Below are 18079 nucleotides of genomic sequence, written 5' to 3'. Positions count from 1 at the left end.
TCAGACTTCCCCCATCCCCAAATTTTCTCTGTCTGTTTCCTCTGCATCTTGTGCTATTCACATATTACTCACCCAGGAATTAATCATCCTAGAAGACTTCCCAGATTTTCTTTCTTTCATCTTTTCTATTTCTTTCATGTACCCAGCAGCACACTTCCTACTAACATTTTTCCTCATAGCAGTTTTATAATTTTCCCCCTCAAGATTTTGAGATTGGCCATTATACCTGATTCGTCTCTAGGTTTCTGATAACTAGCACAGTGCCTGGCATCTGAAGGTGTACTCAAATAATGAACAGATGTAGGGAATATAGTTCCAGAGAAGGCACAGAAGCCAGAAGGTGGGGACAGCAGTGCCGGGGCACCAGTAAAGAATAAGTCCAGATCAATGGTAGCTCTTGACTCCCCAAAACTAGTGATTAACCTAAGTTTGCCACATTCATGGCTCCATGTGTCCTGGAAACTTCCTCGTTACCCAGGAAGGGAATCTGGAAGTAAGTAATTAGATGAATTTTACTTATCTTAGAGACAACTGCTTGCTCTATCCTTTTTTCTGTGCATTTTACAGGCAGCACTTTAAAAATTACTAGAGGTTGTATAGTAACAAATTTCAAATCTGAAAATTTGAATCTCAAATCTGTATAGACTTATTGCTGATTTTTAAAAGTATCGTAGTCATTCATACATTTGAGGGCCATTGCTCTTCTGTCTTTTAGGCGTCATTGAGAAGTTGCATGATGCTGCCTACAAGAATACCTTGGCTAATCCCTTGTATTGTCCTGACTATAGGATGGGGAAAATTACACCAGAGGAGGTAAGTGAAGGAACTGCATTTTAAATTGCCAACTCCTAGACACCAGACTGTGTTATATTAAACTTTCTGTTTCAGGATGTTTGTTTTACCTCCTAATTTTAAGAAATATATCCAGCAGCCGGGCAGTGGTGGCGCACACCTTTAATCCCAGCACTCGGGAGGCAGAGGCAGGCGGATCTCTGTGAGTTCGAGGCCAGCCTGGTCTACAAGAGCTAGTTCCAGGACAGGCACCAAAGCTACAGAGAAACCCTGTCTCGAAAAACCAAAAAAAAAAAAAGAAATATATCCAGGCAGTGGTGGTTCATACTTTTAATCTCAGCACTGAGAAGGCAGAGGCAGGTGGATCTCTGAGTTGAAAGCCAGCCTGGTCTACAGAGCGAGATCCAGGACAGCCAGAGCTGCACAGACCCTGTTTTGGAAAACCGAGAAAAGAAAGAAATTTTGCTTTTTTTTTTCGTGTGTGTGTGTGTGTGAGAGAGAGAGGGGGGGGGGGAGAGAAAGAGAGAGAGAACTAAAGTTTTTATGGCCAAAGGAATCATAAAATGAAAATCTAAAACAAACAAAATGAAGGACAATTGTCTCAGTGGGTCTAGAGGTCGCTCAGTGTGTAAGAGCTTTTGCTACATAGACATGAGGACCTGAGTTTGGATTCGAACACTCATGTAAAAAGCCAGGAGTGACTGTGTATACCTGAAACCCCAATGTTGTGAAGTGGAGACAGGAAAATCACCAGGGCTAGCTGCCGACCTAGCTCCAGATTCAGTGCAACACCCTGCACCCTGTTTCTAAGGAATAAGACAGTGAATGCTAGAACGGGACAAGACAATTCTAAGCAGAGGAAACACCAAGAATAAAGACTTACACCCAAAAACTATCTTAGATGCCTAAAGGCACTCATTAATACCTGATGTATTTTCTTTTATAAATTTTTCTGTGTATACAGATATTGTATTTTTAAAATAATTTAATGGTTAAGTATCATAGTAAATTACTTCATGGTTGTAAATATTTGGTGCCTCTGATGATATGTATGAAATGAACCCCTCCTTTGTATTTCCTAGTCTCTAGCCCAGCATTGTTTATTTACCTTTTCTAGTATACCAGCTTCCCTGTGTCAGCAGGCCAGATTCATCACAAATCACAGAAAAACCTATGCCTCAGAACTTTGTTTCAAAGTAAGAAACATTGACTATTGGAGCTGGAGAGCCGACTCAGAGATTAAGAGCACTGGCTACTCTTCCAGAAGACTCAGGTTTAATTCCCAGCACCCACATGGTAGCTCATGCCTGTCTATAACTCCAGGGGATCCAGTGCCCTTTACTGGCTTCTATAGCATCATGCATGTATCTGGTGCACAGGTGCACATACTATAAGTGTAGATAGGTGAATAGAATCTTAATTGCCTACTTTTACCCCAGCTATCCCCTTCCTATCTTTTTATCAGAAAATTTGGAAGCCTGGAAAGCAGAGTTAGTGGGTAAAGGCACTTGTCACACAAGCTTGGTGACCTGAGTTTGATCTCCAGGAGCCATGTAAAGGTCAAAAGAGAAAACCGATTTCACTGGGTTCTCCTCTGCCTGTAACTTACATGTCTGTTTGCAGTATATACAAAAGAGAGAATTTTAGAATGATTAGTGCCTTCTAAGTATTGACTCAAGTATTGAGATTTTTTTTCTCATTTCTAGGTGGTGATTAGAAAACTGTATAGTTCCTTCTCGTTTGACCTGCCAATCTGTAATCTGAAGTGTCATTTTGTAGCACTTATTAAAAAACTGTAATTTGTAAAAAGCAAATCTGTAATCCCAACACTTGGATTGCTGAGTTGGGAGAATTACCTCGAGCTACTCTGAGATACTGAGTGAAGACTTGTCTAAGGGAGAAACCATAATTCATATCATAGGATTAGAATTAGCAACACTTTTCATATAATTAGCTTCTAATGAGTTTTGAATAAATTTTTTTCAGAACTCAGATTCCCTTTTGTGAAGAAATGTCATGCTGTTTGTTTCACAGGAAAACACTGCCCTCGCGGATATCTAGTCAGCATTACTGTATAATGGTAAAAATTAGAAATAAATTAATATCCAGCATTAGGAGATTAGTTACATAAGCTCCCTGTTGTAGAACGGCACATTGTTTATACATTGAGAAATTTAGCTAGGGCTGGTGAGGTGACTAGCAATTAAAAACTCTTCCCACACAAATCCAGTGACCTTAGTTTGATCCCACATCCCACCATGAAAGAAGAGAACCAACTCTTCAGAATTATTTTTTGGCTTCTATACATACGCCATGACGCAGGCATACCTGTACTCATATACACCCCAATAATTAATGCAATTAATTTTTTAAAAGGGAATAATATGTGAACATTCCATAGCATATTTTAAATAAAGGCAGTTTATGAATTTGGATAGACAAAAAGTCGCATTTAAAACAATAAAGTCTATTCATAGACAAATATTAACTATGATAAACTTGATAGTTTCAAAGGTCATTAATGTTTGGGCTTTTTTTTTGTTTTAATGTATTCTTAGGCTAAGGAAAGGCTAAGGAAATTAGCATAATATACTTTAGCAATTCAATAGAAAAACATCCATAGAAAGATAATAGTTTGGCCATCTAATGTGACTTCACAGGTGTTTACCATTCTTAGATCACAGCTTCTTGACAAATTGGTGCACGTGGACCCAGTGTCTCTCGTCAGTGCCGCCTTCAGGCCCTCCGAAGCCCTGCAGGAGATACTGTTTCTCCGCAGTGCAGAACAGCGTGTCTCTGCTTAGAAACCGGAGCACGTGTTTTCCCATAAAATAAGGCGGTTTCCTGGCCACAGAACAAATCTTCAACCCCTTGAGGGTAGTATTATTCCTAATAGAATAGATGCTAGCTACTCCTGCTCTTTGCTTAGCCTAAGGTAGTCATATAAACAACATTCCCAAATCTCACTGATTTTTGACAACCATGTGTAGTAGTTAGATGAATAAGTAGTTGGGTTTGCTTCTCTGTATAATAACCTAGACTAACCTCAGACTCAGTCCTCTGCCTTGGCCCCTTACATGCCAGGACCACAGAGGTGTGTGCCACTGCATCCAACTTCAGTTGATTTTTGAGTGTAAAGATACAGTAAATTAGATGTGCTGTTTAATGCTACATTATAATACTAAGGGCATGAATTTTGTCTCATTCTTGATTTCAAGCCAGTGTATACTTTTAATATGTTTTCACTCGTTTTTTATGTTCCATTTTTGTATTTGTGGTATGATGTCTGTATGTGTGTGCATGTTTTGTATGTATATAGAGATATACATGTGAAAGTTCAAGACTGAAGTCAGGAGTCCTCTGCCATCTCTCTTCCACTTTATATATTGCGCAGGCTCTCTTAACCACACTGAGAACTCTGGGATTGCCTGTCCCTGCCTCCCATGGCTGGAATTACAGGCAGGCCACCATGCCACCTGGCTCTTACATGGATTCTGGGATCCAGACTTTTGTTTTTGACACTTGTATAGCAATTGCTCTAATCACTTTTCCCCAGCAATTCATTTAGTTTTAATTGAGATACAATTCTTAAACCTTTTATTCTGTTTAAAGTCAGTGCTTTTATTAGAGTTTTCATGGGAGTTGTAGAGCATAAGCACAATGAAGGTCTTGTTCTTCTAAGCTGTAGTTTTTAGGGATAAAGTCTCAGTGCGAAGAACAATACCTAGTCCTCCGTAGTCCATTATGCCTATATTCATAATGTGAACTTGTTTCCTGCCGTGCTGCACTTGTACATTTGTAGTTTTTGCGCTTTTTTAATATGACCTAATCGCTCTTCTTCCTCAGTTACATTACTTTGTTCAGAACCACTTCACAAGTGCAAGAATGGCTTTGGTTGGACTTGGTAAGTCTGAAATTACCTGCACGTGCATGACAGTTTGTTTCCCAAAAGCAAACCCTTAAACTGTATGGCATATGCATGGGATTGAACATTTTGAAACTCTTAAAAAGACAGTATAAATAGGGTTTTGCTAGTTGTTTGGGAAACAAATGAATTTTGCTACTTCCCTTATAGACTTGACAGTATTTGCAAAATTTGTGACAAAGGTAAATTTTTATAAGCAAAGAATGTCACTAATAACTAAGAAAGTTTTAATCTGAGATTGGCAAAAATTAAAAGGCTAACACTTCCCAGTATTACCTAGGATTTGGAGAAATACATGCTGTCAACAATTATTGGTATGGTATGCTGAGCATGGTGGCTCATGTTTTAACACGGTGCTCCAGAAGCAGGTAAATCTGAGTTTGAGGCAACTTTGTCTACATAGTGAGTTCCAAACCCAACCAGAGTACATATTAAGAGTCCATTTGAAAACAAAAAGAATTATTGAAGTATAAATTAACGTTCTTTGAATATATCTATTAAAGTTTCTTTATCTTGGATACTATATAGCCCCTTATCAAAAATGTGGCTTGCAGATACCTTCTATCGCATGGGTTGTCTTTTTATTCTTGGTTGTCCTTTGATATAAAGCACAATATTCTAACAGGTATTAGAAACACATTAATGTCAATTAGAATGGTATTGATTAAATAAATGATCGATCCATAGAGTGGAATATTTTATAGCCATTTCTAACCACTTAGAAAGATACAAATTATGGAAGACAAGTTAGAAACATTAAAGAGATAATACCACTTTTATAATAGGGTTTTGGTATGTAAGTGGTAGAGCGTGTGTTTATCTTATTTGATGCCTTAGATTCAGTGGCTACCACTGAATTAAAGGCAGGTGGATCTCTGAGGCCCCCTTGTCTGCAGAGTGAGTCTCAGGACAGCAACGGCTACAGAGAAGCCCTATCTTGAAAAATAAAGAATAAAGGGGAAAGAAAATGAGCATATACTATTAACTATACAGGAAAACATCTAGATGAATATAATAGTTAATAACAGATTGTAAATTGTTACCAGGAAGAATGGTATTTTGGCAAGAAAATTCATGCTTTCTTTGTTATTTATTTCTATAGTATTTATCAACTTTTGGGTTTAAAAGAATAATTTATTAGTATGTATGTTATATGATTCTATATTATAATAAATATGCGTACATAAATCCATATGTATGTACATATAATTAGCAGCCAAGTACATGCCACCAGCACCACGTGTGTAGAGGTCAAAGACATCTTTGTAGAGTCGATTCTTCCCATCCACCCTCAGGTGGGTTCCAGGAATCCAGCTCTGGTCTCAAAACTAATGCAGTGCCTTTGCCTACTGAGCTGTCTGGAGGCCTATGTTCGCATTTAATGATTACATATTTTAAAACAAGGAAAAATATATGCTTTATAATTATAAAAATACTGACTCTTTGTTTTTGCTTCAATTGAAATAGGTGTGAGTCATTCTGTCCTAAAACAGGTTGCTGAACAATTTCTCAACATGAGGGGTGGCCTTGGTTTAGCTGGTGCAAAAGCCAAATACCGTGGAGGTAAGTATTCTTTCTCCTAGACTTAATAACATATGCCAGTGGCATTTCTCTGCAGAAATAGCATGTTGGGGCAGTATTGGCTTGATTGTTACCACCAAACCATATCAGTACAAAAAAACCCAAAAACACTAGATGACTCAGGTATTATGTTAAACATGCTTTGAGTGGGAAAGACCAGACAAAGCACAGACGCTAATCTTAATTCATTAGTACTGTGTCATAGAGAATGCTGGTGAATAAAACCAATGTAATAAAGCTACTTTTCTTACTCCTCCCTCATTATATGATCCCAGGTGAAATTCGAGATCAAAATGGAGACAACCTGGTCCATGCTGCTATTGTAGCAGAAGGTGCTGCCATTGGAAGTACAGAAGCAAATGCATTCAGTGTACTTCAGCATCTTCTTGGTGCTGGACCACATATCAAGAGGGGCAACAATACCACCAGCCTCCTAAGCCAGAGTGTTGCCAAAGGAAGTAACCAGCCTTTTGATGTGAGTCCAAGCAGTGAGTCCAAGCAATCAGTATTTCTGTTTTAGCTTTCAGAAACATGTTACTTTGATATAATTTTGTCTATTAATGATAGTCTGATTTTAAAATTTAAAATGAACAATTATAAGCTTGATTGGGTGGCTCAAACCTGGTATTCCAGCAGAATGAAAGGGAGGGAAAAAGTACTTACTTCACAAGCATGAAGACCCAAATTCAATTCCCAGAAACCATGTATGAAGGTTGAAGTGGTAGCACATGCTTATAATCCTAGTGCTAGGAGGTGGAGACAGGTAGGTCTTGGGGACTCCATGGTCAGTCTGCCTTTTCTACTACATGAGTTCCAGGCCAGTAGGAGACCTAGTCTCAAAAAACAAGGTAGTCATTGTCTGGCAGATGATACCCAACTTTGTTGTCCAGCCTCTACACACAAGCACATATGCACAGTTATGTAACATGAGGGCCGGGTTTGTTGGGGTTTCTGTCCCACCTGGTCCCCCAGCCATTTAGTCCCAGAGAAAATCACACAGAGATCTACATAAGTTATAAAACTGATTGGCCCATTAGCTCAGGCTACTTATTAGCTCTTATAACTTATATCAACCCATTATTCTTATCTATGTTAGCCACATGGCTCGGTACCTTTCTCAGCGGGGCAGCTCACATCTTGCTTCTTCGGTAGTCTGTGCAGAACTGTGGGAAGAGCTTCCTTCTTCCCAGAATACTCCTGTCTGGTTGACCTGCCTATACTTCCTGCCTGGGGCCAATCAGCATTTATTTAAAACATAATTGACAAAATACAGACAATTCTCCCACATCACAGTTACATACAAATACATAGGTTATATAAAGAACATAAATGCTTATAAAAGAAAGACTTCATTTTCCTTATTTCCTTAGATTCTAATTCTTTTTTTATTTATTTATTTTTTTAAAATTATTTATTTATTTCTTAAAGATTTCTGCCTCTTCCCCGCCACCGCCTCCCATTTCCCTCCCCCTCCCCCGATCAAATCTCCCTCCCTTGTCAGCCCAAAGAGCAATCAGGGTTCCCTGCCCTGTGGGAAGTCTGAGGACCACCCACCTCCATCCAGGTCTAGTAAGGTGAGCATCCAAACTGCCTAGGCTCCCACAAAGCCAGTACGTGCAGTAGGATCAAAAACCCATTGCCATTGTTCTTGAGTTCTCAGTAGTCCTCATTGTCTGCTATGTTCAGTGAGTCCGGTTTTATCCCATGCTTTTTCAGACCCAGGCCAGCTGGCCTTGGTGATTTCCCGATAGAACATCACCATTGTCTCAGTGTGTGGGTGCACCCCTCGCGGTCCTGAGTTCCTTGCTCGTGCTCTCTCTCCTTCTGCTCCTGAATTGGACCTTGAGATTTCAGTCCGGTGCTCCAATGTGGGTCTCTGTCTCCTTTCATCGCCTGATGAAGGTTAATATTCAGGAGGATGCTTATATGTTTTTCTTTGGGTTCACCTTCTTATTTAGCTTCTCTAGGATCACGAATTATAGTCTCAATGTCCTTTATTTATGGCTAGAAACCAAATATGAGTGAGTACATCCCATGTTCCTCTTTTTGGGTCTGGCTTACCTCACTCAGGATAGTGTTTTCTATTTCCGTCCATTTGCATGCAAAATTCAAGAAGTCATTGTTTTTTACTGCTGCGTAGTACTCTAATATGTATATATTCCATACTTTCTTCATCCATTCTTCCATTGAAGGGCATCTAGGTTGTTTCCAGGTTCTGGCTATTACAAACAATGCTGCTATGAACATAGTTGAGCATATACTTTTGTTGTATGATAGGGCATCTCTTGGGTATATTCCCAAGAGTAGTATTGCTGGGTCCAGGGGTAAGTTGATCCCAAATTTCCTGAGAAACCGCCATACTGCTTTCCAAAGTGGTTGCACAAATTTGCATTCCCACCAGCAATGGATGAGTGTACCCCTTTCTCCACAACCTCTCCAGCAGAGGCTATCATTGGTGTTTTTTATTTTAGCCATTCTGACAGGTGTAAGATGGTATCTTAATGTTGTCTTGATTTGCATTTTCCTGATCGCTAAGGAAGTTGAGCATGATCTTAAGTGTCTTTTGGCCATTTGAACTTCTTCTGTTGAGAATTCTCTGTTCAGCTCAGTGCCCCATTTTATAATTGGGTTGCTTAGCCTTTTATGGTCTAGTTTCTTGAGTTCTTTATATATTTTGGAGATCAGACCTTTGTCAGTTGCGGGGTTGGTGAAGATCTTCTCCCAGTCAGTGGGTTGCCTTTTTGTCTTAGTGACAGTGTCCTTTGCTTTACAGAAGCTTCTCAGTCTCAGGAGGTCCCATTTGTTCAGTGATGCCCTTAGTGTCTGTGCTGCTGGGGTTGTACGTAGGAAGTGGTCTCCTGTGCCCATGTGTTGTAGAGTACTTCCCACTTTCTCTTCTATCAGGTTCAGTGTGTTCTGACTGATATTGAGGTCTTTAATCCATTTGGACTTGAGTTTTATGCATGGTGATAGATATGGATCTATTTTCATTCTTCTACAGATTGACATCAAGTTTTGCCAACACAGTTTGTTGAAGATGCTCTCTTTTTTCCATTGTATATTTTTAGCTCCTTTATCAAAAATCAGGTGTTCATAGGTTTGTGGGTTAAAGTCCGGGTCTTCTATTTGATTCCATTGGTCGACTTCTCTGTTTTTATGCCAATACCAAGCTGTTTTCAATACTGTAGCTCTGTAATAGAGTTTGAAGTCAGGGATGGTAATGCCTCCAGACGATCCTTTATTGTGTAAGATTGTTTTGGCTATCCTGGGTTTTTTGTTTTTCCATATAAAGTTGATTATTGTCTTCTCCAGATCTGTGAAGAATTTTGATGGGATTTTGATGGGGGATTGCATTGAATCTATAGATTGCTTTTGGTAGAATTGCCCTTTTTACTATGTTGATCCTCCCAATCCAAGAGCAAGGGAGATCCTTCCATTTTCTGGTGTCCTCTTCAATTTCTTTCTTCAAAGACTTAAAGTTCTTGTCAAATAGATCTTTCACTTCCTTGGTCAGAGTAACCCCAAGATACTTTATGCTATTTGTGGCTATCGTGAAAGGTGATGCTTCTCTGATTTCCCTCTCTGCTTCCTTATCCTTAGTGTATAGGAAGGCAACTGATTTTTTGGAGTTGATCTTGTATCCTGCCACATTACCAAAGGTGTTTATCAGCTGTAAGAGTTCTTTGGTAGAGTTTTTGGGGTCGCTTATGTATACTATCATATCATCTGCAAATAACGAAAGCTTAGATTCTAATTCTTATCTTCCTTTCTGTTCCTGTTCCTGAGGCTGCTTTCTCAGTTTTGCTGATCTTTGTTTTCTAAACAAGTAGGGGGGAGTGTAAAAAAACAATGAATTGTTTACAGACATAGCCCTCCAGCTTGAGATTAAATTTACAAGAATGATGACAGTAAGAACAGAAGGCTCGCGGCCTGAGAGATTACCCAGTGGTTAAGATCACTGGCTACTAAGAGGACCTGGGTTCAATTCCTAGCACCTCCATGGCAGTTCACAGCTGTCTGTAACTCCAGTTCTAGGGGATCTGATACCCTCACACAGGCATACATGTAGGAAAAACATCAATGTACATAAGATAAGAATAAGCAAATGATTTTTTAAAAAATGTTTTAAAGTGGCCTGGAGATATGGCTCAGCGTTAAGTTAAGAGCACTGGCTACTCTCCTAGAGGTCCCAGCAACCACATGGTGGCTCACAACCATCTGTAATAAGATCTGGCACCCTCTTCAGGCATGTAGGCATACATGCAAACAGAACACTGTATACATAATAAATAATTTTTTTAATGTTTTAAAAAAAAAACCAGAAGGCTCATGATAACGTTTTGGTGGGGTTTTTTTGCGGGGGGGGGGGGGGGGCATGGTCTCATGTATCCCATACTGGTCTCAAAACTTGCTATGTAACTGAAGATGGCCTTGACCACCTAATATTAATATTCTTGCCTCTACCTACCAAATAGAAGGATAACAGGTGTGTGTACCATCATGCTTTGTTAACTTTTGACATTTTCATGACAGGAGAATGCTTTCATAATGTGATATTTGCATCAGGAATGTATGAAATATCAACCATGCCTGGTAGCATACACTTGTAATCTCTTGGAAGGTGAGGCAGGAAGATCAGGAGTTCAAGGCTAGCCTACACTACATACTAAGACCCTGCCTCAAGTGAGAAAGAAAAATAAATTGTGAAATGTCAGCCGAGTATTTATAACTCCTTGACCTTTAGCTGAGTAGGATGTTGCACATTTGTGATCCTAGAACACAGGATGTCGAGACAGTAGGAAGAGGAGTCAGGCAGGCCCATATAGGTAACGAGTCTGAGGCCAGCCCCGACTGCATAACACCCTCTCCTAAAGAAGGAAAGAGACAGCAAGAGAAATGTACTTCAGGTGGTAGGACTGAACGTTGGTCAGTTTCTAGTGTAGTGCACAGCACATGTAGGTCTGTGCATCAGTAAAGTCCTCAGTCATATGACAGCTCACGGTTTTGCCCCTCTGTTTAACATTTGAGTGATAGGAACCTTTTGTATATGATTTCCAAGTTATGATGCACAAAACAAGCATTTTAGCTTTTAAAGAAATTTTGAAGACTAACTGTGAAACCCTTTGAATCTTCTGTATGGAGCCTTTGGGTTCCCTGGGACACAGTTTGAAATCCTTGGCCTTAAATTTAACCTCCTGTAGGTTTCCTTTCCCTTGGCTCACCATTATTTTCTTGGTGTGTCAGTTTTCACCATGTATGTTACTATGTTCATACGTTAGAACATCAGATTAGGACTCTTGTTCAGAAATGAGCCAGAAGTTTGAAGTGTGTCCAGGATTGTTTTAGAATTACAATTAAACTTACAGTATATTTCTTTTTATGCTTTACATAGACTAAACCAATGGTTTTCAAACTTCATTGTGCATAAGAATCATCTAGAACACAGGTTTGAAATGTGGGCTTTTCAGGTTGCATTCACAGGGACATGAATTAGTAAATCTGTTTCAAGAATCTAAAAGTCTGTATTTCTTAACAACTAGGTGAGATATTCAGTAGGCTAGCAGACCAGTGACAGGATCCCTGTAACATTTCCCCCTTTTGTCTAATTAAGAGGAAAAGGTTTACATAATAAAAATAGATACAGTAAGAATTATTGTCGGGTATTGTCCAGAAGGGGAAAAAAGGTAATAATAACCTAAACAAAAATGAGACTACATACAAGAGCTATTATTAAGTAAGAAATATTCTATGTCCTGACTATTAATTGACCAATTTATACAGATTACTCCATTAGCTGTCCTCTCCTGAAGAATCTAAAGTTTTGTACTTAATATGTCCTTAGCTAGCCAAGTGATGGTAGCACACAAGCCTTTAATCCCAGCACTTGGGAGGCAGAAGCAGTTGGATCTCAGTGAGTTTGAGACCAGCCTGATCTACAAAGTGAGTTCCAGGACAGCCAGGGCTGTTACATAGAGAAAAACCTGTCTTGAAAAACAAAAAACAAAAAAAATGAGTCCTTAGCTAAGATTTGAGAGATGTATAACTAACCATCTAGTCTTCAATCCCATCAAAGACTTGAAAAGGGAAATATTACTTGAGTAAACAGGAAGTGTAAGCAAGCAACTTCTAAAAATGTAAGAAATGACAGAAACAGCTGGCTGCGTGGACAGTGCCCAGGGTTCCTCTACAACGTTGGGGCATCCATTTTTGGCTTATGGACCTTGCATAGCTGACAGATTCTTCTGTGAAGCAGGGAATTTTGAATGACTGTCCTACTTTGTCTTGGCAAAGCTTGGCAGTCACCTTTCTTGTGTCCTGCTGGTCCAGTTTGGGCAGTAACCATCAGTAGTTGAAGCAAGGGCAGTTTCTTTCCCACATGGCTAGTTTTTTCCATAAAGAAAATAAACTCCATACAGAGTTTCTTTGATGCCCATTGTCTTTTCTGGAGTACATTGGTGCTGTCAGGAGCAGACATGTCTCACTGTCTAAGTTATTAAAACATTTTAAATGCTATATTCTGTAGAGCTTTGAAATGTTTGAAGATTATCTTTCCATCTGAAATATATCTTTGTGTATCTACAAAACCTAACATGACTATAAGTTTGACTATTATATAGATAATTAACTGTATTTTTGTAAATCTGTATTTCTTAATTATATATTACATTTTTAATTGAGCTGTATAAGCACAATAATTTGAACAAGAGTAGAAATACACATAATAAAATTAACTTTAAATTTCTATCAATAAACTAAGATCCATATCAGTGTAAAGTATTTTGAGATTAACATTTTTTTTTCGGTTAAAGTATATTCAGTAATCTACCCTTTTTTCTGATCATTTTTATATCATATTCCCCTTTCTTCTAGAGAGACTGGCTATGACCAGTAGCAATTTATAACCAACCTTCTGTTAAATGAAAACAAACATTTATAACCATTATTTTGGGAACATGGGCATAGTTTTCTAGACTACTTTCTGCTGATTAGGGGTGCAAGTCATCTTTGGGGGACCCTGAAAAAAATTAAGAAAATTGTTAAGTCTTGGCTGTAGTGTTTTGTGAAGCTAGATCATCTCAGTCATCAGCCTGGAAGCTGTTCTGGATGCTGGATCATCTGGGCCATCATTTTCATTGGTGTCTGGTCCCTTTGCTCTGAAAATATATAAACTTTTAAAAGTAACTACATATCTGTATTAGTACAAGTATAGATTGGTCATTGTACACAAGTCAGTCAAAAAAAATTTTTTTTTTTTTTTTGGTTTTGTTGTTACATGTTTGAGCAGGTAAAATATACATCATGTTTCTTGTAGTTCTTTTAGGTTTGTTTGTTTGTTTGTAGCCAGGATTTTCAGGGAGGTCTTCCTCGATTAAACTTGATTTTTCTTAACCCAAAATGAATCAAGAACCTTTCATTTCCTGTGGAAGGAATAACCTCTCCCCCAGAGTAACATATCTTTTGACTTAAATTTTGAAATCTATGGCCATTAGGCAAAATCTGTATCTAACCCTTTGCCTTTGTTTATAGGAGAAGTAAGGTAAATTAGTGAGACAGTTGTTGGTACCAACAGCAGAATAAAGAAATCAAGTCTATCACACGTTGTAGTCTTTGTCACTTGACCATATTGTGTCCTGTAATTATGTTTGTACCGCCCTTAGTCATCAAGAGAAGCTTCGAGTAGCCCAAAAAGAGGAAGATGAGCAGTTGTTTTAGGAAGGTTTAAGTGACACAAAACTTTGTGAATCTTTGCAGTTTTGAAAAGGGTAATTTATGTAGAACTTGTCAGCCCTCACCAGATCGAGTAAGTTATTATTTGTCTTGCTTATAAGACAGAGGTTTATCAAATCACATTGGGAAAATTGTGATCTCTTCTACCAGGAAAAATATTATAAAGTTCCATTATATTTTAGGTTTCTGCATTTAATGCCAACTACTCAGATTCTGGGCTCTTTGGAATCTACACGATTTCCCAAGCTGCAGCTGCTGGTGATGTAAGTACAAGCTCATAACTCCCAGAGCCTTTCTCCCATTGCCTTGTCTTTTAGTTAAATGTGAAATGTCCTAATACCATGGCTTGTCAAGGATCTCTATGGTATGATATCATCGGATAATCTGTTATAGGGAAAACTTTTTAAAATGTATATTAATGATTACAGGAAGGGGAAATGCATTCTGTGGTTCTGCTTAGACATGTGTTTCTGACATCTGTATTTCAGAACCCAGAAGTGGTCAAGTCTAAGATGCATATTTATGGGTCTTCATTGTAAATATGGTGTTAGTAAGAAGGCTAGGGTGTGGCTCAATTAGTAGAGTGCTTTCTTATAACATATGCGGCCCTGGGTTTAGCATCATCACATAAACTGGGTGTGGTGGCTCATGCCTATAATCCAGTACTTTTTATCCCAGTACTAGGCAGGTGGAGGCAGAAAGATCAAAAGTTCAAGGCCAATGTCAGCTACGTGGTGAGTTCTGGGCCATTCCTGGGCTACATGAATCCTTGTCTCGAAAAAAGGAAAAGAAAACTAGTTGAGGTTCTAGGAAGCAACACGATTTGCAGGTATGGAAGGAATAGCAAGAGAAAAGAAAATGGTATTAAGTGCAAAAGAATGAAAGGTTGAAGAAATATAAGGATATATTTGAGCAGATACAGAAATTAGAAAACAATAAATGGTTCAAATTTGGGAAGAGAGCAAGTATAATCTAGAACACAGGACATTTTAGTTCAGCAACAAAAGCTAATGTTGGAAGGCAGTACTAAGTCACACATGGAGGGTAAGAGAACTTGAAAGTATTTCGAGACTTGGGGAAGTGAATGGTTTAAAGCAGGGAATACTTGCAGCATGTCAGGGTCTCTTTTACAGTGACCATGGACTCATAGTATAACCATCCCAGTTTGGTTTCTTCATTGGCATTTACTCTCCAGGTAGGTGATAGGATTCATGCCAGGTCGGGGTCATGAAAGTGGGCAAGTTAGAGCAAGGAGGAAGATCAGAAGTTGAAAAGATTGTCAAGAGTTACTGAAGGGATGGTTTGTGAATGTGGACCAGTTGGAAAAGCCAGGGGCCTGACGGATTGGGAGGAAGTGGGCAATTGAGGCATTAGAGATCTTGATAAAGTGGGAGGGTGAGGACAGGATGACTAAAGGGTGAGGCCAGGGCTTTGGAATTATGTAACCTTGGCAGTTCTAGGTTATGTTCAAGTCTGGGGTTGTAACGGCCATGGAAATAGGTAACAGATATGGAAGGGAAATCAAAATCTTGAACTTAAGTGGTTACAGAGAATAAGCCACAGGTCCAGAATGGTCAGGATTGAAGTGGAAAAAATCCTGGATCAGATCCTATTATATTTGGTCAGCATGTGCAAGCTTTGCAAGTTAATGCTTGCGTGTGTTCCTAGTAAATAACAGTAACATGGAGTCTGCTCTGTCTTCTCGAGGAGGAGGCAGCCTCTTCAGCTTGGCTGCGAGGAGACTTATCAGTTGCGTCTTTATGTATTATGTATGTGTGTATAAGTGCGGCTTCATTTCTCATTGCTGTGACAGAGTCAGCATCTAAAGGAAAAGGCTTTCTTTTGGCTCAGTTTCAGTTTGTCATAGAAAGGAAGGTGTAGTGAAGGAGTTCCTCTGGATTAAGATGCAGAAAACAGGAACAGAAGCAGCTGGATTCCTTCAGCCCCAGCCCCAGTAGCCATGTCTGTTCACTGTGCAGTGTCCCAAATGCTCTCAGAGTAGCACACCAGCTGGGCCCAGGTCCAGACTTAGGAGCATCAGGAGAACATTTCACATGAATCCCACAAATCTGTATGGACAGTGACTTTAAGGAGCACATGGTGACCACAAAATTCACAGTGGATACTAGACTTTCCTCTGGTGTTTGTGCCTCATTACAGGCACACTGATTACCTTGGGAGCCCAGGCTCTGTCCACTGATGACCGGTTTTCACTTGTGTACCATAGGTTATCAAGGCTGCCTATGACCAAGTTAAAGCAGTTGCTCAAGGAAACCTTTCCAGTGCAGATGTCCAAGCTGCCAAGTAAGTTTCTATATTAATTATGTATGTTATGCTTCAGTTACTTAAAAGCTGATTAAAAAGACATACTGTCTACTCATAAGAATTGAAAAGTAGGCCAGGTGGTGGTGGCGCACGCCTTTAATTCCAGCACTCAGGAGACAGAGGCAGGCAGATCTCTGTGAGTTAGAGACTAGCTTGGTCTACAAGAGCTAGTTCCAGGCCATGCTCCAAAGCTACAGAGAAACTTTGTCTTGAAAAACCAAAAGAAAAAAAAAAGAATTGAAAAGTAAATAGTATTAGAAAGGAAAGGCTATAATTTAGTGGTGGAGACTTGCCTTGCATGTACAGGACATAGGTTCTATTCCTAGCACTGCAGAAATGACCCTTGTTTTTCTTCTGATGGTTCTTTTTTTATATTTAATTTTTTTATTTTATGTGTATGAGTTTTTGCCTGCATATATATGCGTAACATGCATGCCTGATGCCCTCAGGTCAGGAAAGGGTGTTGGATCCCCTGGATCCCGTGGTTGTGAACCATTATGTGGGTGCTGGGAGCCAAACTCATTTCCTCTGCAAGAGCAACAAGTATTCTTAACCACTGAGCCATTTCTCCAGCCCCATCTTTTTTTTTCTTTTTTGTATGCATGGACTCATCATGCCATTCACATGTGTGGCGGTCAGACAATAACATGGAGGAATTGTTCCCTCCTTCTGCTGTGTGGGTTTCAGGGACTAAGTTTGGGTCATTATGTCTGGCAGCAAGCACCTTTACCCCCAATAATTCATTTCCAGTATAGATAATTCAGTAGCCTTTTGAAGATGTTTATAAGGAATAGCAATTTCTTTATGGCATAATTGTGAATTGAGCTTGTCTGTTTTATTAAAAAATGAAGCTTTTGTATCCATATTTAAGCTGTAGGGCATAGAAGTCATCATATTGCACCATACTTTCCTACCTGCTCTCTCCATCATACCCTTCCCTCATTGAGATAAATCCTGGTGGAGAAATGGGATCTGATGTTGTGTGGTGTGTGTGTGTGTGTGTGTGTGTGTGTGTGTGTGTGTGTGTAATTATCAGTCGAGTGGGTGGTGCATTGAGTAAATATTTTTCCTTATTATAAATGACTGGAAAAAATAAAATGAAAATATAATCATAGCCAGACATGAAGTGCACACCGTTAATGCTTGAGCAGAAGAGGCAGGCAGCCATAGTGAGTGCCAGACAAGGCTATGTAGGAACCTATTTTTAAAAAAAGGCAGCAACAAGAAGTACATTCTTTTTCATAACTTAAAAGTTGCTTCAGGATCAAAACTCACCTTGAAGTTTTACATAGATCTAAGCTATACTCCAGAATCAAAAGGCAGCCTGTTGAGTGTGAGCGATGTTTTGTGTACAGCTTTCCTGATGATTAGTGATGTGAGTGAAGACCTTGCTGAACTAAAGAAGTGCAGCAGGCTCTTAGCCTGTTTCAAGTACGTTTACTATCTTGCTGTTAAAATATAAAACTGATTCCTGCCTTGTATTGGACAGGAACAAGCTGAAAGCTGGATACCTGATGTCTGTGGAGACTTCAGAGGGTCTCCTGAGTGAGATTGGGTCACAAGCTCTAGTTGCTGACTCTTATATGTCACCACCCACCTTCCTTCAACAAATTGACTCTGTGGCTGATGCTGATATCATAAAGGTAAGCAAATGATTGCTTAACCTTAATGGCCCACTTTCAGAAGAACTGCATAAGCTTCCCTGGGGCCTATGTGTGGAGAGCAAGA

General features: G+C 39.3%; 1 protein-coding gene across 1 annotated transcript in view; it reads left to right on the top strand.

The window, feature by feature from the left end:
• LOC130880447 (cytochrome b-c1 complex subunit 2, mitochondrial) overlaps positions 1-18079 on the top strand; it is a 31690-nt gene that overhangs the window by 12075 nt on the left and 1536 nt on the right. The window contains exons 7-13 of the mRNA XM_057779471.1: positions 716-813; positions 4639-4696; positions 6185-6280; positions 6574-6773; positions 14209-14289; positions 16254-16330; positions 17841-17994. Coding sequence (XP_057635454.1) covers positions 716-813; positions 4639-4696; positions 6185-6280; positions 6574-6773; positions 14209-14289; positions 16254-16330; positions 17841-17994 — 764 coding nt within the window. The remainder of the gene's footprint in view (positions 1-715; positions 814-4638; positions 4697-6184; positions 6281-6573; positions 6774-14208; positions 14290-16253; positions 16331-17840; positions 17995-18079) is intronic.

The sequence above is a fragment of the Chionomys nivalis genome, chromosome 8 (assembly GCF_950005125.1).
Source record: "Chionomys nivalis chromosome 8, mChiNiv1.1, whole genome shotgun sequence".
NCBI lineage: Eukaryota > Metazoa > Chordata > Mammalia > Rodentia > Cricetidae > Chionomys > Chionomys nivalis.
This window is presented reverse-complemented; position numbering and strand designations above follow the sequence as displayed.